This window comes from Labrus bergylta, chromosome 18, assembly GCF_963930695.1.
Source record: "Labrus bergylta chromosome 18, fLabBer1.1, whole genome shotgun sequence".
In the NCBI taxonomy this organism is placed as follows: domain Eukaryota; kingdom Metazoa; phylum Chordata; class Actinopteri; order Labriformes; family Labridae; genus Labrus; species Labrus bergylta.
This window is the reverse complement of record NC_089212.1, coordinates 9375139-9399808: the sequence shown is the minus strand read 5'-3', so window position 1 is coordinate 9399808 and position 24670 is coordinate 9375139. Positions and strand designations below refer to the sequence as shown.

Genomic DNA, 24670 nt, shown 5'->3' with positions numbered 1-24670 from the left:
GCGATATACCCAGGTAACAAGTGAACCACCTAACCACCTAGCGTTAACCCTGAAGTGACCTCTAACCCCAAATCCCCTGGTCTGCACACACATGTCCATGCAGAAGCTGATGTAGGATGTCACAGTGTCAGTGAGTACATTGAGGTTTGCTGATGCAGCACTCCATTCAGTGCAGTCAAAGCAGGCCTGTCACTCCTGTTTTTGACTCGTCCATTTCTTTACAGTCGTTACTACAGGCTTAGCAGGGAAAGCTACAAGGCTCTCTTTATTTTTCTGAAGGATTCAGGTTTAGATTGTAAGATATCATTTATTATTATTATTATTTTTGAGGGGGTAGGTGGGATTTGTTTGGGAGGGGTGGTGTTATTTAGAATGTAACCTGAAGTGTATTTAGCCCTGATGTTACACATTCCGATACAGTAGGTGGCGATATACACCTTTACATGTTGGTTGTGATCCGCCATTAAACTAGAGAAGAACCCTGCGCATGCACACGGGCCGTAAACACAGCAGCATGGCACCGTGAGGTTCAGATAATCGAACAATTATCGATCAAAGTGGAGCTGATCACTGATCGTCTCTGTGACGTCATCACACCAAGGTTATTCTGATGACGTAAAAAAGAAATGGAGTCCGTGAAGAAACGTCTGACTGAGTTTTCTCTGGAGGCTCACGGTGAGCCACACACAACACAATACATACAAAAAACACAACACATAATAAACACATTACACAATACCTAATAAACAACACTATACACACATCACTGAGTTAGCTTTTATTAATTTATGTTTTTCACTCTGGGATACAACACACAAAGTAACATTTAACCTAATGTTAGAGGCTGCTGAGTAAAGAGTCCATCAGTATTAACTCATCCATTCATACACATTCACACACTGATGGTAGAGGCTGCTGTGTAAAGAGTCCATGTCTGCAGGGGCTGAGAGACAACTGACTCTACAACTGAGCCACAACCGTCACGTGTGTGTGATTGATATGATAAACACTATTCTGTCAGTTGCCACAGTGACTCAGGTGTTTGTATTGTATCAACTAGCAGATTCATTATTAATTAATGATGATTGTCAGAACTCTACCTGAACAGCTCCGTGCCATACCTGGATGGGTCACCTGAACCGCTGCTCTTCTTCAGGGATTGGATTGCTCCTAACAAACCTGTCATCATCCGCAATGCCTTCAGCCATTGGCCAGCTCTGAACAGGTGGACTCCAGAATACCTCAGGTGAGGAAACCCCGCCCACACACCTGCACCTCTTCTTCTTCTGTGGTGGATGTTTTTTTTTGTAAAGAGGTATGATCAAGTGTTTCCTGTGTGCAGAGAGAAGGTGGGGTCAAAGGTCATCAGTGTGTCTGTGACTCCTAATGGTTACGCAGATGCAGTAAGCGGTGATCGATTCGTCATGCCAGAGGAGAGGAAGATGACTTTCTCTGCTGTGCTCGACGTAATCCAGGGAAAGGTGAGCTGATACCCCCAGGACGACTGCAGTACTGCATCGGTACAGTGTGTATACAGTGTGTGTGTTCCAGGTGCAGCAGCGCGGTGTGTTGATGTGTGTGTGTGTTCCAGGTGCAGCAGCGCGGTGTGTTGATGTGTGTGTGTGTGTGTTTCAGGTGCAGCAGCACAGTGTGTTGATGTGTGTGTGTGTGTGTTTCAGGTGCAGCACTGCGGTGTGTTGATGTGTGTGTGTGTGTGTTTCAGGTGCAGCAGCGTGGTGTGTTGATGTGTGTGTGTGTGTGTTTCAGGTGCAGCAGCGCGGTGTGTTGTATGTACAGAAACAGTGTTCAAACCTTCTCGACGAGCTGCCTGAGCTCACAGACGACCTGGAGCCTCACGTTCCCTGGATGAGCACGGCGCTCGGTGAGTCCTCCTTACAGAGCATGCTCAGACCGGACGGTGTCAGGGTGTGCTGAGAGACGTCCCATCTCTTTACATCATAATATAAACATATATTAATCAATCAGTAAAGTCAAAGTTATTTGTTCTTCCTAGGAAAGTTACCTGATGCTGTCAACTTTTGGCTTGGGGAGGCGAGCGCTGTAACGTCCAGTAAGACCTGAACACATCCCAGATACTGTTACTGTTTTTGAAAAGTTGAGTCTGTTAATGGTGGGGTGTTAGGGAAAGTTGTTAATGTGTGTGTGTGCGTGTGTGTGTGTCAGTGCACAAAGATCACTATGAGAATCTCTACTGTGTGATTTCTGGAGAGAAAAACTTCATCCTGCTGCCACCCACAGACCGTCCTTTCATCCCTTACGGTAACCATAGCAACAACCCAAAGGCCTATGACAACCTAATTCCATCTGTTAGAGTAACCATAGCAACTAGCCTGAAGATTGGTTTGTCACCATGTTAATTTGTCCGATGTGTGTGTCAGGTATGTATCAGCCTGCTGTGTACCATCAAACAGACGACGGTGACTTCAAGGTTATCGATCAGAGTGACTCCAAAAAGGTGCGTTCAGGTGTCCGTGTGGTCATCTCAGCGCTCTCTGCTGTACTAACCCTGACTCTGCCCCCTCCCCTCCAAGGTTCCATGGATCCCTCTGGACCCTCTGGACCCGGACCTTGACAGGTATCCTCAGTACATCAGAGCTCATCCAATCAGCTTCAGCGTGAAGGCTGGAGAGATGCTGTATCTCCCATCACTTTGGTTCCACCACGTCCAGCAGTCACATGGCTGCATCGCAGGTACGAGCACCTGAACGCAGCACCAGGTCTGCATGATGCATTTAAAGATCAGATTAGGAGTTTCTGAGTCAGAGCGCTGCGTTCACTGTCACACATCTTGACACATGTAACCTTTGTTTTTCTGCTGCAGTGAACTTCTGGTACGACATGGAGTACGACATCAAGTACAACTACTACCAGCTGCTCGACACGCTGTCAGAGGATGCAGGGTCATCATGACATCACAGCATGAGGTCACAGGGTCGATTTACAGGGTCGACGACATGACATCAAGACATGGTTTCACAGGGTCAAGCATGATGTTGTGACCTCACAGCTTGATTTTACAGGGTCATCGTGACATCACACTAGCCCTGCATGCCACAGTGATGCTGAGAAATGAAAAGAAAGATCAATACATGAAATATTGAATAAAGTTATTTGATTTTTACAAATATTTCAAATACTTAATACTTTAATGTCCCGTTGTCACAGCTAACTCACTGACTGATTATGGGTGAGGAAGTTATAAAACAGATTATTATTATTATCGAGAAGTAAAAAGTGCAGTGAGGATTATCTGCTGACAAGTCAAATTATCAGGACAACAACCTGAAGAGAAACAAAGACGAGTCAAAGATAAAGCACTTTATTAAAGCAACACCACCAACAGAAACAGCCCAAAAACAGAACCAACAAACCTTAAAAAAAAAAAAAATTCTAAAAAGGTCAAATGCTTTTTCCTTTTCTCCCCGGATTTTTAAAAAATCTCTGTCAGTTTATTGCATCTTCTCCTTGTTGAAGGCCTTGTCTCCTTGTCTCCTTGCTGAAGGCCTCGTCTCCTCTTTAGAACCATCCAATAAAGTCACTCTCACTCATAAACTCTTATGTACAAATGTAAACACAAGCAAGGTGCCACGGAGCTCAACTAACATCCAATCATAATGCTCCACACACAGTACCCACTGAAGCCCCGCCTCCTCACAGGTACACAAACGTCATTGATGATCTGTTACTAAGGATATCACAGCAACAGAACTCGCAGCGATGATGGCAGCCTGTCAGAGAAGAAGACGAGTCCTGGCCGGGACCCCCCCCCCCAGTAAACAGCTGATTAAAGGAGAGCGAGCGACAGGAAGCTTAGACATTAAACTAAAGATCATCTGGTCATATGAGCACAGTGACAGAGGCTGAGCAGCAGGGGGCGCCACACTGAGAGCCACTCAGGTCAATGTTTAAATGTGATGCTAATAAAGTTTCATTTGAATCAGAATCTTCTTTGTCTGATTTAATTCATGTTGGAGCTTTAGAGACACACACACACACACACACATACACAGTCTCAGTTGTCGAGACAACTCCTCCTGTAGATCGGCACGTTTATGCTGTGGAACGCAGGCACCCAGCGGTTGTCATGGAGTCCAACATTGCAGCCAGGCGCGTCTCTGTGGGAGCCATGGCAACACATCCAGTATCCGGGGCCGTAGGGCAGCGCCTGACAGTACGGCTTGTGGTGCCAGCGGCACAGCGACACGTCGCCGCGGCCGTATCGCTTTTTGCATTGCTTGCAAGGGTCGTCACGGTAACGTGGGTCAGAAACCCAGAGCGAGTCGGAGGGCCGCACGCCATATGTCTCAATGATGAAGTGAAAGTAGTGGCAGGTGCACTTGAGTGCGGCGAGGCTCTGTGTGGGCAGCAGCAGGAAGATCTTGACCAGTAAATGATGTGGCAGCACCGACAGGTACGGCTGCGGCTCGAGCAGCTGCTGCAGACGCTGACGCATCAACAGGAAGTCGTGCGAAACACACACACGGCGGCCCAAAGGAACCACCACGGAATAACAGGAAGTCAAAGTGACAACTTGCTCCTCCTGAACACTCTCAGACGGCCTCATCCTCCGCCTCTCTGATTGGCTGCTAGAGTCAGAGCTAGGAGCAAGGGGGCGGGGCTCAAATTCACATGTCATTCTACAGCGAGTGGGCTGGGGCTCTGAGTCGGGGGGGGAAGGGGCTAAGTCTTGGGGGGGGCATGTCTCTGAGGCAGCAGCAGACAAAAACAACAATCCAGGCAGAGGCTCCGCCTCCTCACACCAAGGTGGTGTGGTCTGTGTGAGGGCTACTCTTTGAGTGTCTGACTCTGTCTGAGCTTCCAGTCCAGTCTCACCTGGAGGGGGCGTGGCCTGGCAAGAAGGGGAGGGTGGGGTCAGAGCTGAGGCAGGTGATGTTTCAGAGCAGCTGATTGGCTCCCTGCAGATAGGCTGAGCCCAGGACAAGGATGAGGACGAGGATGAGGATGTCAATGACGATCTCACTGATGATGGTGATGCAGGCTCACTCTGGTCCCCAGTGGTGAGAAGAACACGACCCACCGTCCTCCTCAAGCTGTTGCTTCTCGATAGATCTCCCTCCGTCCTCCTCTTCAGACACTCTGATTCCAGCTTTGCCACCATGTCTGACACCTTGACACTCTCTGGCTCCTCCCCTCTAACCTCTGAGCTATCCCCAAACTCAGGGGGCGGAGCTCTGGACAGTGTGATAGAGGCAGAGCTCCTCTGGAGGGCGAGCACAGGTTTGGAGTCTGGCTGCTGCTCGCTGGCTCTCTGCTCCAGAAACGCCACCATCTCCCCCACCGACACCTTCTGCTCCTCCACCTCCGACACCGCCTCGACCACCCGCCGCCCAACACTCAATTGCTGATTCAAGTCTGGTTGCCATGGAGTTGTTTTGAGGGCAGGTTGCTCCGCGTTTGGGACCCGGGTCCTCTTGCCCTGCTGGGTGTTGGTGTTGTTTCCGGACCTGCGGCGTCGTTTGGCACTGCTGTTTTCCTCCCAGCTACCCTTCGCCTTAAGTGCCCGAAGCAGCCCTGAGGAGGGAGCGTGGCTCACTGATGGCGTCCTGTCCCCGCTGTCAGAGCTGCTGGTCGACGTGCATTCACTTCCACCAGCACTGTCTGTTCTGTGTCCATCTGAAGCAAAGATCGCGATCTTCTCACGGACATGCCCAGGCTTAATGACCGTCCAGATGTCCAGCGAGGGCTCTGTGACCTCTGGCGTGGTCTGGTACAGTCTGGACGTGTCGTTCTCCAAGCACGCCAGTGGTGGGAGGAGTTGCAGGGGGGTGCTGGGGGACACTTTGAGCCGCAGTGAAGACACACTGGTGCTGACGCTGTGGTTGTTCGTGTTGCTGCAGCGCAGTGTGTTGGTGGAAATGACGTTGAGTGGGAGGCGGTTGCTGTTGCCATGGTTACTGCTGTATGTCCTTAGAAGCGCCCCCTGTTGGCTCACAAACAGACTGCTATGCTGAACACCAGACGCATCCAAACGTAACTCTGAACGCACAAGCTTTGGACACGACTTCAGGTGCATGATGGTCCTGAGAAAGAGAGAGAGAAATTAAATCAACAGGTTATTTTTAATTAAGACACTTGTTGCCTTAATGCGCCTGGACTCTTGATTTGCATGCTAGGTGAGCTTTAAAATGCTAACATTAGCATGTTGTTGAGGACAGGTTAGCATTTAGCAAGTGTCACAACACTTAATGGACTTTATTGGACAGACAGACAGACAGACAGACAGACAGACAGACAGACAGACAGACAGACAGACACACACACACACACACACACACACACACACACACACACACACACACACACACACACACACACACACACACACACACACACACACACACACACACACACACACACACACACACACACACACACACACACACACACACACACACACACACACACACACACACGGTTCTGTGTGTTTATATAACAATGTTTCTGGCTGTGATTAGCCACTCTGAGTGCAGGTTGTGTAATCCAAATTGTTCCCAGTCTCCAGCAGCTAAAACTTGAACTGAAAGTTTGTTTTGACTTCACAGCAGCTGAGAGCAGTTTCACTTACATTTTTGTTAATAATCATCATGTCAATAAACTTTCAAAGACACTGACAGCTGAGCGGGAATCAGCTGATGTCATCATCACAAACTCTTAAAACATGTTTCCTTTTTCCCTCTCTCCTTTGCTTCTTTCCTAGCATCTTTCCATGCTTCTCTGGTTGGAGGAGCTAAGACCCAAGAAAGGGATGATGGATGCAACAAAAGGGACCTTAGACGTAGCCAAATAAAAAAAAGCATTGTGATTGGATGAGTGTTGATAAAATGCATCCTGGGAGTTGTAGTAGATGTCAGAGTGTGTGCCTTTGGGTCTGCTCTATGATGAAAAGCTAGTTTACCTCCACACTGATGCTGATTGGCTGCTGATGCTGCTTGAGGCGTGGTCTTGGTCTGACTTACAGCTCCTCTGGTCCTTTAACTTCACATCTCTCAGATGTTCACTGTGACTCCTCCCACATTAGAAGAAGCATCTGTCTTCTGGCTCCTCCCCCTCAGGACACACTGTAGGAACATACACATTCACATTAATTCATGTGTAACAGACAAAGCTTCAGGTGTCACATCCTTAATACTGCCTACTTCACACTCAAACACAAACAGCATACTTACCCGAATGTTAGTCAACTGACTAGTCCTCCACACAGTCAGTCAGTTAACTAGTCCTCCACACAGTCAGTCAGTTAACTAGTCTTCCACACAGTCATTCAGTTAACTAGTCCTCCACACAGTCAGTCAGTTAACTAGTCCTCCACACAGTCATTCAGTTAACTAGTCTTCCACACAGTCAGTCAGTTAACTAGTCTTCCACACAGTCATTCAGTTAACTAGTCCTCCACACAGTCAGTCAGTTAACTAGTCCTCCACACAGTCAGTCAGTTAACTAGTCCTGGACACAGTCAGTCAGTTAACTAGTCTTCCACACAGTCAGTCAGTTAACTAGTCCTCCACACAGTCATTCAGTTAACTAGTCTTCCACACAGTCAGTCAGTTAACTAGTCTTCCACACAGTCAGTCAGTTAACTAGTCTTCCACACAGTCATTCAGTTAACTAGTCCTCCACACAGTCAGTCAGTTAACTAGTCCTCCACACAGTCAGTCAGTTAACTAGTCCTGGACACAGTCAGTCAGTTAACTAGTCTTCCACGCAGTCAGTCAGTTAACTAGTCTTCCACACAGTCATTCAGTTAACTAGTCCTCCACACAGTCAGTCAGTTAACTAGTCCTCCACACAGTCAGTCAGTTAACTAGTCCTCCACACAGTCATTCAGTTAACTAGTCCTCCACACAGTCAGTCAGTTAACTAGTCCTCCACACAGTCAGTCAGTTAACTAGTCCTCCACACAGTCATTCAGTTAACTAGTCCTCCACACAGTCAGTCAGTTAACTAGTCTTCCACACAGTCATTCAGTTAACTAGTCCTCCACACAGTCAGTCAGTTAACTAGTCCTCCGCACAGTCAGTCAGTTAACTAGTCCTCCACACAGTCATTCAGTTAACTAGTCCTCCACACAGTCATTCAGTTAACTAGTCTTCCACACAGTCAGTCAGTTAACTAGTCCTCCACACAGTCAGTCAGTTAACTAGTCCTCCGCACAGTCAGTCAGTTAACTAGTCCTCCGCACAGTCAGGCAGTTAACTAGTCCTCCACACAGTCAGGCAGTTAACTAGTCCTCTGCAACTAGTTAACTAGTCTTCCACACAGTCAGTCAGTTAACTAGTCCTCTACACAGTCATTCAGTTAACTAGTCTTCCACACAGTCAGTCAGTTAACTAGTCCTCCGCACAGTCAGTCAGTTAACTAGTCCTCCACACAGTCATTCAGTTAACTAGTCTTCCACACAGTCAGTCAGTTAACTAGTCCTCTACACAGTCATTCAGTTAACTAGTCTTCCACACAGTCAGTCAGTTAACTAGTCCTCCGCACAGTCAGTCAGTTAACTAGTCCTCCACACAGTCAGTCAGTTAACTAGTCCTCCACACAGTCAGTCAGTTAACTAGTCCTCCACACAATCAGGCAGTTAACTAGTCCTCCGCACAGTCAGTCAGTTAACTAGTCCTCCGCACAGTCAGTCAGTTAACTAGTCCTGGACACAGTCAGTCAGTTAACTAGTCCTCCGCACAGTCAGTCAGTTAACTAGTCCTCCACACAATCAGGCAGTTAACTAGTCCTCTGCACAGTCAGTCAGTTAACTAGTCCTCTGCACAGTCAGTCAGTTAACTAGTCCTCTGCACAGTCAGTCAGTTAACTAGTCCTCCGCACAGTCAGTCAGTTAACTAGTCCTGGACACAGTCAGTCAGTTAACTAGTCCTCCGCACAGTCAGTCAGTTAACTAGTCCTCCACACAATCAGGCAGTTAACTAGTCCTCTGCACAGTCAGTCAGTTAACTAGTCCTCTGCACAGTCAGTCAGTTAACTAGTCCTCTGCACAGTCAGTCAGTTAACTAGTCCTCTGCACAGTCAGTCAGTTAACTAGTCCTGGACACAGTCAGAGGCAACCCGCTAATCTGCGGTTCAACTGATAGTGCTGAGTCTGCAGTCTGAAGCTAACAGCTCAGCTAGCTTAGCTTCTGCTGATTAAACAGGCCTCTGCATCAGTCTGACAGCTGATGTCAGTTCGCATGTAGCATTAGCTCCTCTTCAGTCTGTGGGTATTAACAGAACAGAATAGGAGCTGAAAATCTAACGGAGCTAATTAAAACCTAGCAGCACAAACTTTACTAGCCTCAGCACTCACTAGCATGCTGCTAACAACCGTCGTCTGAAACCAGCATACACCTGGCTAACCTGGCCAGCAATTGCAGCTATCAAACACACATGTGTTGACCATCTTTGAAATGTCAAGTGTCTCGTATTAAAGGTAGTGTGTGTCGATGTGACTGCTCACAGACTCTGAGACTTTTAGCATTAGAAGCTAACAGACAGGCCGAGGCTCAGACTCACCTGAAGGAGGAGATCTCTCCGTCTCTGCTCGCAGGACCAAAATAAACTCCTGAAAGCGGCTCAATTATTTCCCCCCGTTTGTTCCTTTAAGGAGAACCGCTCCTGCTGTCGGTTCTTACGGCAAATGTTCATTAAAAAACATGTTTTTAAGACGTTAAATCGCTCCGTAGCTCCAAGAGCTGCCCGCTGCTCCGAGCTAACCACAACTACTGACCGAGCACACCGACGTCCAGCTGGAGCAGCTGCGTCATGACGTAGGTAAGACAGCCAAAGATCGTCTACATTCACGACCAACATCCACCATGAAATATTTTATGATTTTTTTATGTTTCTGAATACAAATTATCTGTATTCTGTCATGTTTAATGTCCTCTCACAACATTTGATATGTTTTATATTTCTGCGGTTTAACTTTGTTTTTAAAGCTTATTCAATATATCATATTTAGTGTATTTCAATTTAACATTTATTTCATTATCGTTTTGCTTCATGTCACACTCTCAGACCAAAGACTTCAATACTCCTAAAACACTGCATGCTAGACTTCAACCTTCAGTTCCTTCAGAACAGCGGTTTCAACTTGTGGGTCGGGACCCAAAAATTGGTCAGGAAATTCCTCTCTTGGGTTTGGGAATTATTGCCTGGGGAAAAAAACGTGTCAAGAAGTCCGTGAAGAGCTTTGTTCTGTCAAGTTTTTCTACTGTCTGACGTCCAAACAGCAACATTAAACATAAAATTAATCTGATTGGTTGAAAAATATCAGTCGGCGTTTGGTCCTGAAAATCAACCAGTCGAGAACCACTGCCTTAAAATTAGCAAAAAAAATGTTTATGAATAATTCATGTGGATTTCCACGTTGAGGTGAGGTGAGGTATTTTTCATGTCTGTTTAAGACATGAAATTTAATGTTTGTTTTCGTTTTATTTGTATTAGAATATAAAAACCCGAAAGATGCCGATTGAAGTCTGTTTGACCTGTTCGTCAGGTTTGAGACTTTAAAAAAAGTTGGACGGAGTTTTTGATCCACAACAACAGAGACATAGTGAGACCTCCTGTCTGTCGGCCTCAAAAACATCAACAACCCAAATAACAACAACACAAACAGTAAGAGCCATATTCGTGTTTTTGGGTCAAGCTGTAAAACATATTCATTATTGTGCCACTGGGTGTCGCTGTCCTATTGCTTAGGGCACAGGTATATAGGTACGTCACTTGTCAAGGTGCGGGATGTGTTTGACCCCGGAAGGGCATGTGGTTTTTGACCGCTGTGGCGGCAGGCAGCATGGAGAAACCACAGCTGTATTGTTTGTTTGTTTGTTTGTTTGTTTTGTTCAATGGATGGAAACTGATGGACGCTGTATTCACTTCGCATGGTGCTGCAATAAAACGGATTGTATTATGCTGCAAAACAAAGACACGCCTGCAGAAATGTTTTTGAAACAACATACAGCAAACAGTATCATATTGACCTACATAGCCTATGACAGACACATCACCTAGGCTACACATCGGCAGCTTTAGTATTGGACTAAGCGTCTAAAAAAGTCATGTGTCTACGGAAGCGTATTGCATTCATGTGGGGAATTTTTTTTGGCCTGGTTTCTTGAACTAGAAAAGATCTCGTTATTACGAGATAAAGATCTCGTTATCATCTCGTTATAACGAGAAAAGATCTCGTTATTACGAGGTAAAGATCTCGTTATAACGAGGTAACGATCTCGTTATTACTAGGTAAAGATCTCGTTATTACGAGGTAAAGATATCGTTATTACGAGATAAAGATCTCGTTATCATCTCGTTATAACGAAAAAAGATCTCGTTATTACGAGGTAAAGATCTCGTTATTACAAGATAAAGATCTCGTTATCATCTCATTATAACGAGAAAAGATCTCGTTATTACGAGGTAAAGATCTCGTTATTACGAGGTAAAGATCTCGTTATAACGAGGTAAAGATCTCGTTATTACTAGGTAAAGATCTCGTTATAACGAGAAAAGATCTCGTTATTAACGAGATAAAGATCTCGTTATAACAAGTAGGTCAGAGTGTGCTTTGCTTTCCGTCTGAACAACGCCTTCAGATGCCTGCGCTAAGTCGACAAGCTCATGAGAATACCATCTGTATTACTCAAAGATGATAATATTACCCAATGCCTTAAACCAAGATGAAAATAAAACACAATCAAATCAATAACCATCATCAACCGTCATCGTTGCCTTTTGATCTTCCTCCCTTCTCTGCCTGCCACAATGCAAACTTCATTAACTTCGCGAGTATCTTTTTAGTCTTTGTAATGTTTTTGTTTTTTTCGTTATAACAAGATCTTTATATCGTAATAACAAGATCTTTATATCGTAATAACGAGATCTTTATCTCGTAATAACAAGAAACCTGGAGAAATCCCCACATGAATGCAATACGCTTCCGTACGTGTCTGACAAAGACCAATTGTCAAAAACCTTGCCAGTTGGAACTTAGTTTGAAAAGCCTTCGGCGCGTTTGGCACGCTAAGGAGGAGGCACATGAGGACTGGGAGAGCTACCGGTAGCAAAGCGCAGTTTCGGCTATCGTTACCTGGTGGTGGATGTTTTCAGGCTTCGGAAGGATCGGGGAGCTGTGAGGATTTCGCCTGCAGTCATCGTTGGACCCGAAGCATTTTCTTATTTTGAAAGGGAAAAGGAGAAGGCAGAACCAGCCATTGCCTTAATCCCCATGGCAAAGTACAAGCCTGCATTGAAACCTTCACAACAAACTCACTCACTGGACAGAAATGAACAGCAACAGGGAAATAACATACCGGCAACATCACTGCATGTGCAATGCCAGCCTATGGTTGCTCAATCAAATGATGGACCAAGGCAATCTACAGGAAGACAACAGACAATGAGTCAAAACTCTCCTACTGGTGACATACTTAACATCGTGCACAGGCAAAACGACATAACAGCGGCTCTGGTGCAGCGACAGCTTTCCTTATCTCTACCGCCACGAGATATTCCCACGTTTGAAGGAGACCCTCTCAAATACAGAACATTTGTAAAGGCCTTTGAGCAAGGAGTGGAAGTAAAGGCAAGTAAGGCTGATTGTCTTTATTATTTGGAGCAGTTTACCAGAGGACAGCCACGAGAGTTGGTGCATAGCTGCCTTTATATGGACCCTGAACGTGGCTATACAGTGGTAAAAGGTCTCTTACAGGAACATTTTGGCAATCACTACAAAATTGCAACTGCTTACATGGAGAGGGCTTTGGCCTGGCAATCAATTAAATCTGAAGAGGTGAGTGCACTCTGAGGGTACATCCCAGTTCCCTTAATTGCATGCAGGTGTCCTCCACTTGCCTCCTCCACTTGCGTCTTAGTCCCTCCCACCAGAGATGCATGGAGAGATACAAGGAAACGAAGCAGAGGAGAGAGGAAATGAGGAGATATGTTATAAGAGACATGAGACGTCCTTTCTTCTGTAGCGTCACATGAAGCGAGGTCAGTTTGGGATGACATCAGCTGATCACGTTCAGCTGTCAGTCGACTTAAACAGCTGTTTATGTCTGCACAAATATGAACTGTATTATTTCTAATAAAATACACACAGTAGTAGTGTTTAATCTCTTTATTTTACCTGATAACAAACACCTGCACAAGAAGAATACCCTGAAGTCTGCTTCAAACCAAAAGGACAATTTCTACTGACAAAAATATTTAATATTGAATTGTTTATTTTTTGACTAATAATTTGATAATGAACTCTGTATTTCATAAAAAACAATGTATTTTATTTTGTCATAGGAATACTGGAAATTATTTATTAAGTTCTAAATTGAGAAAAAAAAACTAGACTTTTTCAAACACGAAGATCATTAATGATCAGTCTGATATGAAACTTCTTTACCATAATGATGAATGTAAAACATGTTTCTGACTGACAGACGACTCCCACGCTGTCAGGCATTCATTCTCAATATAGTAAATTAAAACGAACAGTCTGACTGATCATGAAAAGAAATATTGGCCTACCTGTAATAGTTATGAAGGAATCGTTAATGATCTTTTTATTTTAACACTTCAACAGACTTTTTGTTTGACAGTGAATCAAAAACAAATCAAATATAAAGTCGGGAGAGATCGGTCTACACTCCATTATATTGATTTTATAGAACTTGTGCTTCATATTTCGTTGTTACTCCTCATGTCAGACACTTTTTTAAAGATGAGCTGGAATTAACTTACTCTTTACAAACTGACAGATGTTTACAGTCTATTTAAATGTCCGACGGTCCGTTTAGCGTCTTTTTAATGTCCGTCTTTTCTCCGTTGTTGAACTCCGCTGATGTTGATAAGTTTCATTGAAGTCTGATCCGCTGCAGCGTCCAATCAATGAGTGATATTCGTTAAGGGGGCGTGCCTGTCAGTTAAAATACTTCCGCAAAGTCAGTTCTCGTGTATCCTCGGTCATAGCTCCTCGGATCTCCCTCCTCTCTCCTCGATCCTCTCTCCTCCGTTCAGTTACAAGAGCTTTGGGACGTTCCTTAACATGGCGGGTCTAAAACTACTTCTGGTTCGAGCGAGGAGCGAGGAGACAGCATTTAAGAGAACTGAGACGCAGGGCCAGTCTATGCCTTATTTCTGCGTGACTGCTGCAACGCGATGGAGGACCTCCAGTAGGATAGGATAGGATAATACTTACAGGGGGTTATATACAGTACAAAATGAATGATGAAGTTAACTGGGGGGAATTGAGAATTGAGACAGTATTTGCAGAGAATGACAAGATAAAGTGACAAGTGATGATTAAAGTGACTTGGTATGATAAATAGCAGCAAGTAATGTAAAAAAGCAGAGAAGAGAGGCAGTGTTGTACCACAGTAATGCAGAGTGCAGTTATATAATATAATGTAGTATAATATATGATATAAGCTCTTGTAATTGCAAGAGCTTGACATGCCAGTCAACACGAGAGCTGTTGTTTCCAAATTACCATTCAAGATGAGAGATCAATGGAGAGCCAAAGCTCATGACATAATGGGAAGAACAAACGACAGAGCTCACATCAAGGACTTAGTGGTATTTATTGAACGCCATGTCAGAATTCTTTCAGATCCTCTGTTTGGTAACATACAGGACCCCGGATTTGGTGCTGCTGGGACAAAGACTCTCACCAGGTTTAAAGCACAGCCCAGGGACAGAGTTAAGGAAAGTATTGTTGCTACCACAGTAACATCTACACACCTACCTGAAAGAAGTGAACATCAAAGGAAGCTGGAGAAAGCTGGATGCCTCTGCTGTGGGCACTTACTGGACAAGTGTAAGGAGCTCAATGGAAAGAAGCACAAAGAGTTTGTTTTGCATGTTTATCTGTGGGTCACATGAGCCGTGACTGTGAGAAACAATTGACAAAATCTGTGGTCAAACTCACCCAACCTTGCTTCATATAAAAAGGCGAGAAGCGTCCAATGAACAGCCTACTGTAGTCACAACATGTGGACATACAGGGGCTGGTAAGGACCAGTGTGCTCTATCTATTCTTCCTGTAAAGGTGAAGGCTTCAAAAGGAAATCACATAATCACAACATATGCCTTCTTGGATCCTGGCAGCTCTGGCACATTCTGCTCTGAACATCTCATGAAGAAGTTGAATGCTGCAGGTAAAAGAACCAGCTTTCTGCTACGTACAATGAGGCAAGAAACAGTGAAGACTGCCTACTCCTTGACTGGTTTAGAGGTTACTGGTCTTGAAAGCAGTCATTTTCATGTGCTTTTAGATGTTCTCACACAGGAGAAAATGCCCGTGAATGCTGATGACATAGTGACACAGGAAGATCTGGATAAATAGCCACACCTAGAAAAAGTAAGCATCCCATTGAGAAAAATGTCGACCTGTTAATTGGCAACAATGCTCCCAGGTTATTGGAACCATGGGAGGTCGTCAACAGCTGCGGGAATGGCCCGTATGCCATCAGGACAGTGCTGGGATGGGCCGTAAATGGTCCACTGGATGGAAACGGTGGCGCCATGGAGGCAGAATTTCCCTCTGCAATGGTAAACAGGAGCACTGTGTGTGAACTGGAGGAGATGTTGGCTGCCCAGTATAACCATGACTTCAATGACAACAATGTGGAGGATGAACAAATGTCAAGAGAAGACATGACTTTTTTGGAAATTGTCAGTCATTCAGTAAAGCAGGTGGAAGGGCATTACAGCCTGAAAATGCCTTTTAGGAAAGAGCAGCCCATGCTCCCAAATAATCTATCAGTGACCAAGCAAAGGATTCTTGGGCTCAAGAAAAGGTTTGAGAAAGATGAACAGTTTCATCAGGAGTACGCAAACTTCTTTAATGACATCATTGGTAAAGGATATGCAGAGAAAATCCCTCAACATCAATTGGACTGTGATTAAGGAAAAGTCTGGTATATCCCCCATCATGGTGTTTACCATCCCAGGAACAATCATTTGTGGGTTGTGTTTGACTGCAGGGCAATGTTTAAAGGAAGATCAACAACAAACTCTGGGAGGTCACGTGATGCACTCAGAGTGAGAGGATCGTTTTTGCCTACCTACTACCTCTAAGGCCAATTATTGCTTATTTTTAACTGATTAAACCCCAGCTACTTCAATCATTTTTACTGGGAAACAAGTCTGGAGCTGAAGGAAACATCAATACACGAGAATCCTCGCGAAGAACTGGCTCCAAAGCAAAGAAATTACACACGGCTAACACTGAAGCTAGCATGGAAAATAGTGACGGCACGCTTTGTGAAGACAACGTGGCTAACGCTATTGCCCAGAATGGTACGGAGAAGATAAGCGCCTTAATGGAGTTGAAATTTGCTGAACTGAAGTCCTCTCTGGACAAATTGACTACTTGCATTGGAGACAACACTAAACGTATAACGGAGACAGAGTGCCGCATTTCTGATGGCGAAGACCGCACTGCCTCTCTGGAGAACAAGCTGGCCGAACTTGAGCGGAGAGTTAAAGCTTTAACCGACCAAGCCGAAGACAGCGAAAGTAAGAGCCACAGAGACAACATACGAGTCATCGGGGCTAGAGACCAAACGTGGAATCATTAAGATTGACAGGGCGCACAGAGCCCTTGGCCTGCCGAAGAAGGATTATAACAGGCCTGTTATAATTAAACTGCACAATTTCGGCAACAAACAAAAGATTCTCGCAGCGGTCAGAGAGAAGGGTGAGCTGATCTTCCAGGGCACCAGGATTCAAATCCGTCAGAATCTGTCTACCCAGGTGAGGGAAGCCAGACGCCAATTTAACGGTACATGGGAGCGCCTTATTCGGAGAGGAATACATTTCCAAATGTGATATCCGGCCAGCTTATGCTTCACCTTCAATGGCGAGGAACACACATTTAAAAGTCCGCGGGAGGTTGATGACTTTCTGAGCAGGAATGGTGCCACCTCGGGACACCTGATGTCTATGTTCTGCACACGCAGCGGAGATGAACATTTTTTCCAGGCTGATGGTCATTACGCATGGAGCAGCAATATATAGATGAGGAGGAGACCCCGGCGACTTATGTCGGACTTTAACTGATAGATTTATACTTCTCCTGACTTACCTCTACTATGATCAACGGACATTCCCGTTTGGGAAAAGCAAAATGCGCAAGTGTTGGTATTTCATTTCCAAAACTGTTATTATTTCCCTTCTACGGTTCTATTCTGTGTAGAAGTTACGTGGAGGGAATTTACTCCCGAGCAGGTAAAAAATATATAGATATTCATATTATGGTAAGCATGTAGATACTCATATATCATGCATACATATTTATCCAAATATTACGTTACTGGGGTTTGGTCATATCGATGTTTATGATAGGCTGGGGGGGAGGGATGTGGAGAAAGAGGTTCAGGTGTGGGATGGATATGCCTACGGCTGGTGCGTCATTCTCTCTTAGTGGTGGAGGGATACCTTTCTGCTTCAATCGTCCCAGGACACGTATTGCCAGTGAATGGCTGTTGTTTGATTCTGTTCTTGTTCTTGAGGGGTTCCTTTTTATTTTGGGGTTTAGTCTATCGTTTGGAGGTGGTTTTTCACAGGCAGTCTTTTCTTTTCTGTTATTTTGTGTTTTACTGTATTTCTACACTCTAGCCTTTCTGTGTATGATCAATTTATGGCCCTTTGGTAATCTGTATTCTATTACCATGTCTAAGCTCCCACTTGACACAGAGAAAGTAATAATTGTATGAGTGATTTGAAAATTATTTCACTTAATGTGAAGGGCATTAACCATGTCATCAAACGCCAGAAAATCTTATCTTTCCTTAAGAAAGAGAAATGCCAAATAGCACTTCTTCAAGAAACCCACCTTTCAGATGCAGAACATATAAAATTAAGGAGGGGCTGGGTGGGCCAAGTATTTTACTTGTCGCATAACTCTAAAAGCAGGGGGGTTGCAATTATTCTACATCGTAGCTTGCCCTTTACCCTTGATAGAACTAAAACAGATAAGGAGGGTCCTTATGTACTTCTGTCTGGCTATTTATATGCTGAACATATTGTCATTGGATGCTTATACGCTCCTAATGCATTTGAAGCCTCCTTTATCCCACAGCTTCTCTCAGATATGGCAACTTTCTCCTCTTCATACATACTTTTGGGAGGTGATTTTAATTGTGTGCCTAATCCTAATACTGATATTTCTCCCCCCGTTCTACTCTCTCCAAAAACAGTGCAAAATTAGGTGACTTTATTGGTGACCTTGATTTGTATGATGTCTGAAGGGTGTTACATCCCTTAGATAAAGATTATACGTTTTTTTCATTCCCTCATCAGGTTTTTTCCAGAATAGATTCTTTTCTTTCTTCTAACTCTGTCTTGGATAGATTAGTGGACTGTAAAATTGGATCACGAACCCTTTCTGATCATTCCCCTGTAAGTGTTATTATCTCCCCCCTACAGAGATCCTGCCTGCAGACACTGGCGTCTAAACCCTTATTTATTAAGTAATAATCAGTTTGTAGAGCATATTACTACAGAGTGGCAGCAATTTATGGCTGTAAATAAGACTCCAGATATAAGCCCCTCTATCCTGTGGGAATCTGCAAAGGCGTGGGGCGATTATATCTTTTACATCAGCGCAGAGAAAGGATGCCATAAAAAGACAGCTTGACCTAGAGGGAAAAATACACAGTCTAGAGACTCAGTTCAAATTATCTCGCAATAGCTCTCTGGCAAAACAGCTGGATGTTGCACGTTCTGCTTTTAATCAGCTATTAACCAGAAAGGCAGAGACACAAATATTTTTTGCTAAACACAGGTTATTTGAATCAGGCAACAAACCTCGCAGATTACTCGCACGTCTTGCTCGAGACAAAACCGAACCTAATGTAATTCCCTCTCTAATAGACAGAAATGGGTCCAGGCGCCTCAAATCAGCTGATATAAGTCATACAATGATGCTGTTTTATAAAGATCTCTATAGCTCAGATTGTACATCTTCTGATGTGGCTAGGGCAAATTTTCTTAACAAAATCAAGCTACCATCCTTATCTGATGCGCAGAAAGCAGATCTGTGCAATCCAATTAATAAGGAAGAAGTGTCCGAAGCCATATGTACTTTCAAGGGAGGTAAAGCCCCGGGACCAGATGGCTTTGGTCCTGAGTTCTATAAAAAGTTTAGTAAAATAATAGTTAGCCCCCTCACAGATATGTACTCGGATTCTTTTGACAGGGGCTGTCTCCCCCCCCACTTTAAACCTCGCCAATAGCTCTGTCATTTTGAAGAAAGATAAACCCCCTGATATGTGTGGTTCCTACAGGCCGATTAGTTTGATCTCAGTTGACAGCAAATTACTTTCAAAACTCCTTGCCAGGCGGCTGGAAAAACTACTCCCAACACTCATAAACTCAGACCAGACAGGCTTCGTTCATGGACGCTACTCAAGCAGCAATGTGAGAAGACTTTTGAATATTGTACAGTTCACTTCTCAGCATAAACAGAAGGCGCTGGCCGTCTCACTTAACGCCGAAAAGGCCTTCGACAGGGTTGAGTGGAGCTACTTGTTTGACGTGCTGGGGAGATTTGGGCTGGGGGGGACTTCCTTAAGTGGATCAGAACTATATTTCATTCACCAACAGCTATTATTATAACTAATGGTCGGCGCTCTGAACCGTTCCCTGTGGCAAGAGGTGTACGCCAGGGGTGCCCACTCAGTCCGCTCCTCTTCGCCTTAGCATTAGAGCCATTAGCTGAAAACATTCGGATGCATGGAAGTGTAAGAGGAATAACGATGGGGAATATGGAACACAAAATTGCCTTATACGCAGACAATATTCTTTTTTTTTTTATCATCTCCTAGAATATCAATTGATGTCATCTTTACAATCTTCAATGAGTTTAGTGTCATATCTGGCTGATCCAAGGGGACCAACTGACAACCCAGACCTCTATAATTACCACCACCGCCACACGAGGGAGCTGTTGTCAAATAAATAAAAAGAGCCTTGCATAGATAGAGATGAAAGATACAACTGTCTATTAAATCTATATCTCAAAGGAATAAGATCAGAAGATAACTTTACAGAAAATTAAAGGAACACTGAGTGAACACAGCAGTACATTTTGACGAACTACAATTATCTACAATAACCCCATTGCACATTATCAGCTTTCTCCATAGAGCCTGTTAGCATAGCTACCAAGCAATATGGCGGACATTGAGTTTCGATTCTGGGAGTGAGGTCCCACCCACTGATCTGTGATAGGTCTGTAGCTTCAGTGGGTCCAGTGCAGAGGTCGGGGTGTGACAATGCCCTGCTACACACAGAAACACACACAGAAACATGATGTTTAAGATGAATCCTTTATTTAAATGAGTCAAACAGATTAGAACAAGAGGAAGAACAAGAGGATCTACTGAAGATCTACTGAGAATCTACTGAGGATCTACTGAAGATCTACTGAAGATCTACTGAGGATCTACTGAAGAGCTACTGAGCATCTACTGAAGATCTACTGAAGATCTACTGAAAATCTACTGAAGATCTACTAAACATCTACTGAAGATCTACTGAGGATCTACTAAAGATCTATCTGATGGATCCTCTGTAGATCCAATCTAGATCTTGTGATCTTCTTCAGGGCAGCTCAGGGCAGCGTCTCCACATGGACCTTGGAGAGCGTGACATCGTTGTAGATGTTGAATGATCTGATGGTGCTCAGGTCTCTGACCCGGTGGCTGAACGTCAGCAAGTGTGATTTGTTCACAGCGACCTTGAACTCGGCGTTGGTGCAGAGGATCTTCATCTGCAACAACAAAAACAAAAACCTGTCATCAGAGGCTCATATGTTTGTGTACTGGCCCTTTAAATACACGTTACGGTGCATTCAGGGACCCTTCTGAATGTCATTGTAAGAAGACTGTAAAAGGCTTTAGAAGTTATTTATCAAGGTTGTTTGAGTCAAATGTTTGACCTCGAAAGGTTGTCCCTGAGTGAAGGGGAAGCTGGGACAGTCTCTCTCTTCTTTCCCCCACTTATCGTAGATCCTGCTGTTCCTGACGATCACCTTCTTTCCCCCTTCATTAAAGCGTGGGTTGAAGTGGAAGGCCAGGTCTTTCCCTGCGTGCATATCCAATGTGATCCTGAGAAAACATCAGAGGCCATCAGTTCCTGTTGTTACAGACACGAGTGTAAAGGCAGGTAATCACAGATCAGTGAATCAACACTGGACCGGACGCTCAACTAAATGAACTTTAAATACATATGACAGATGTTCAATATTCAGGTTTTCAACAAAGCATTTTTCATCTTTATGAATTATTGAGATTACTGGGTTCACACTGACTTTTTGGCGTTGGGGTTGACGGTTCCCATGATGGTGATCAGCAGTTTGTCAAAAACTCCATGATTAAGAGACTGAGAGTACGGAACTTTCTGTGGACAAGAAAACACATGTCAACTACATCCATCCTTCAATCATCCGTTCATCCCTCTATCCATCATACATTTATCATCCATCCATCAATCATCCATCATACATTTATCATCCATTATCCATCAATCATCTGTCCTTCAATCATCCATCCATGCATCCATCATCCATTATCCACCCACCCTTTCATCATCCATCCATCCTTCATACATCCATCTATCAACCATTCATCTATCATCCATCAATCATCCATCAATCCATCATCAATCAATCATCATCCATCCATAATCCATAATTCGCAATCCATAATCAATAATCCATAATCCATAATCCATCCATCCATCCATCATTATTTATCTCTTCCTCACCAGAACCTGTTGGGCGGGTCCAGGTGCGGGTCCAGGTGCGGGTCCAGATGCGGGCCCAGGTGTGGGTCCATTCCAGCCACCCTGTTGTGTGTTGGGCTGAGTGGGTGGACCAGGCCAGCTACCTCCACCTCCACCTCCACCTCCAGGCCAGGAGGGGTTGTTGGGTTGTCCAGCTGCGGGTCCAGGTGCAAAGGGTTGTGTGTTGGGCTGAGTGGGTGGACCAGGCCAGCTACCTCCACCTCCACCTCCACCTCCAGGCCAGGAGGGGTTGTTGGGTTGTCCAGCTGCGGGTGGACCAGGCCAGCTACCTCCACCTCCACCTCCAGGCCAGGAGGGGTTGTTGGGTTGTCCAGCTGCTGGTGGACCAGGCCAGCTACCTCCACCTCCACCTCCACCTCCAGGCCAGGAGGGGTTGTTGGGTTGTCCAGGTGCAGAGGGCCAGCTGCCGCCTCCTATAGCGTCAGAGAGCTGCAGATACACACACACACACACAATTTCAATTCAATTCTTTTAACAGCATGATTAAACCTCAGCACTGACAGGAAGCAGCTGACTCAGTACAGGTGAGGGTACTTTACCTGTAGCTACAGGTGTAGTAGAGGGGGAAAGCACCCCTCCACCTTCTAACTGAGAGACCAGAAGCTATACCACTGATCCACAGCTGCCCCACCCTGTGTGTTTGTGTGTGATGGGGGTGTGTTGGTGACAGATTCATCAGGAATGTTCAGTATGAAGGTGTTGGTTTGGAGATGAATGCCACCTTATTTTAACACACACACACAGACAGAGACACACACACACACACACACACACACACACACAGACAGACACACATATAGACACACACACACACACACACACATACACACACAGCGACAGACACATACACACACACTCAGAGACAGACAGACACACACACACAGACAGACACACACACACACACACACACACACACACACACACACACACACACACACAGACAGACAGACAGACACACACACACAGACACACACACACACACACATACACACACAGCGACAGACACATACACACACACACACAGAGACAGACAGACACACACAGACAGACACACACACATACACACACACACAGAGACAGACAGACACACACAGACACACACATACAGACAATGCCCTACAGGTGGAGGGGGTTAGGAGTCTGCTGTAAAAGCACCATAGAAGAAGACAAAGCCATTAAAATAACATGAAAATGTTTGTTACATGTGTAAAGAGGTTAGAGATCATTATAGATGTTTAAAGAACGAGCAGGAGCTGTGAGAGGATGACATCAAATACATGAACCTTCATCACTGATGAAACTGTTGGTCATGTGATCAAACTTGTCTTCTGCTCTCACTTACTAAATCAAAACGTGCCCACACGTCTTTCTTTACTTTGTGTTGGCTCAGAAACACCGAAAGGAGAGAATAAACATCGACATTTGAACAACTGAATCATGAAAGATCATAAAGAGACTCACGTCCATCCTGCTGCTTCGTTTCCTCAAACACAGACAAGTCTGAAAAGAGCAGAAGAAGAAAACATGAGAGGGCGTGGTGGGCGAGTCCCAACTGGAACAAACAACACATTCATCACTTGCTCTCAGGTGACAGCAGGTCACATGACAGTGTCTCATTTTGACCACAGGATCATCCAGATGCCTTTATTCTGAGCCTCATCATGAAAATAATGAACAGAACAGGAATTCATTTCTCTGCATGTATTTTTATGGAGACGCCACATGTTCAGGAAAAGCACATCGGCACCCCCTGTAGGATGATAAAGTACCCACTGGGAGCCTCGGTAGAGAAAATGTGATGAAGTAACCACATGAAGAGAAAACATGATAAAGAGTTGCAACACAAACCTGAATCAAAACACAGCACTGAAAGTCAGAGAGAATAACAGCTGTTGAGGAAATGTCTCTTTAAGTCTGTGTGTGCGTGTGTCTGTGTGTGTGTCTGTGTGTAGAAAAGACTCAAAACAATAAAAGTGTATATGTGAATAAAAACAAGAGACTTTTTAGGTTCAGATTCACTTCCTGTTTGTCTTCCTGGCTAACACACACACGGAGTGTGAGTGAAACTAAGACAACACAGACACACACACACACGGAGTGTGAGTGAAACTAAAGACAACACAGACACACACACACACACACAGAAACTGAATTAGCGTAGAGTAAAGGGAACTTACCTGGGAGCTGAAACACACACAAACACTTCGAGTGTGAGAGAAACATGAGAGTTTCAATCCTGAGCCTCGCCCTGCTCACATCTAGACCACACCCACCCACACACACACACACACTCACTCACACACACACACACACACACACACACACACACACACACACACACACACACACACACACACACACAGTGAGTCAGGGGGTATTTTGGAGGGTTGCCATGTAAACTTTATTTATAAAGCCTTGTTTGTTTTTGAAAACACACGCACAGATCAAAGAGGAACTGTGATGGATTATGTTTGTTATGATGTGTTACCATGGTTACCATGGAAACGTATAAAGGGATTCCAGTAAGACCTTCCCTCCTTCTTTGAGACTTTTGTGGTCATCTCAGTGAATGGCACTGCGTCGCTCATGGGCAGTTAGGACACTCCAATAGGAAACAATTGACTCAGGCTGAGTAACTCACTGACGCTCGCTCGCTGTAGTGTGATTCCTCTGCAGTAGGGGGCGATATGCTCTTTTCAGAGAGTTACATTTGGATTCTTTAAGTTGACCTCTTTCTGAACAGAATCACGGCCAATGTTTTTGTGCAGTCTAATCTAATTTAGACTGAAGTCACTGGATTAGTCATTCATCTGTGTACGCTCCAGGCAGTGAGATC

The 24670-nt window shown here is 44.7% G+C and overlaps 3 protein-coding genes across 5 annotated transcripts; 1 reads left to right on the top strand and 2 right to left on the bottom strand.

Moving 5' to 3' along the window:
• Positions 1-458: 458 nt before the first annotated feature.
• On the top strand, positions 459-3964 carry jmjd7 (jumonji domain containing 7). Of its 2 annotated transcripts, XM_020654790.3 has the most exons (9): positions 459-675; positions 1093-1246; positions 1343-1481; positions 1768-1882; positions 2015-2071; positions 2185-2280; positions 2400-2476; positions 2553-2712; positions 2843-3964. In XM_020654790.3, the coding sequence occupies exons 1-9, from the start codon at positions 627-629 to the stop codon at positions 2929-2931; spliced, it is 936 nt and encodes a 311-aa protein (XP_020510446.1). In that variant the 5' UTR covers positions 459-626; the 3' UTR covers positions 2932-3964. The 2 variants fall into 2 exon arrangements, with proteins under 2 accessions (XP_020510446.1, XP_065822282.1); XM_065966210.1 differs by lacking the exon at positions 2185-2280.
• Positions 3325-9760, bottom strand: fbxo34 (F-box protein 34). 2 transcript variants are annotated; one of them, XM_020654787.3, is made up of 3 exons: positions 9541-9760; positions 6938-7100; positions 3325-6062 (listed from the first exon to the last, which is right to left on the bottom strand). In XM_020654787.3, the coding sequence occupies exon 3, from the start codon at positions 6053-6055 to the stop codon at positions 4034-4036; it is 2022 nt and encodes a 673-aa protein (XP_020510443.1). In that variant the 5' UTR covers positions 6056-6062; positions 6938-7100; positions 9541-9760; the 3' UTR covers positions 3325-4033. The 2 variants fall into 2 exon arrangements, with proteins under 2 accessions (XP_020510443.1, XP_065822279.1); XM_065966207.1 differs by having other exon boundaries at positions 6999-7100.
• A 10578-nt stretch (positions 9761-20338) lies between these two features.
• Positions 20339-24130, bottom strand: lgals3b (lectin, galactoside binding soluble 3b). The gene is made up of 6 exons (XM_020658784.3): positions 24012-24130; positions 23296-23334; positions 21796-22263; positions 21341-21429; positions 20969-21137; positions 20339-20800 (listed from the first exon to the last, which is right to left on the bottom strand). The coding sequence occupies exons 2-6, from the start codon at positions 23299-23301 to the stop codon at positions 20642-20644; spliced, it is 891 nt and encodes a 296-aa protein (XP_020514440.2). The 5' UTR covers positions 23302-23334; positions 24012-24130; the 3' UTR covers positions 20339-20641.
• Positions 24131-24670: the final 540 nt, after the last annotated feature.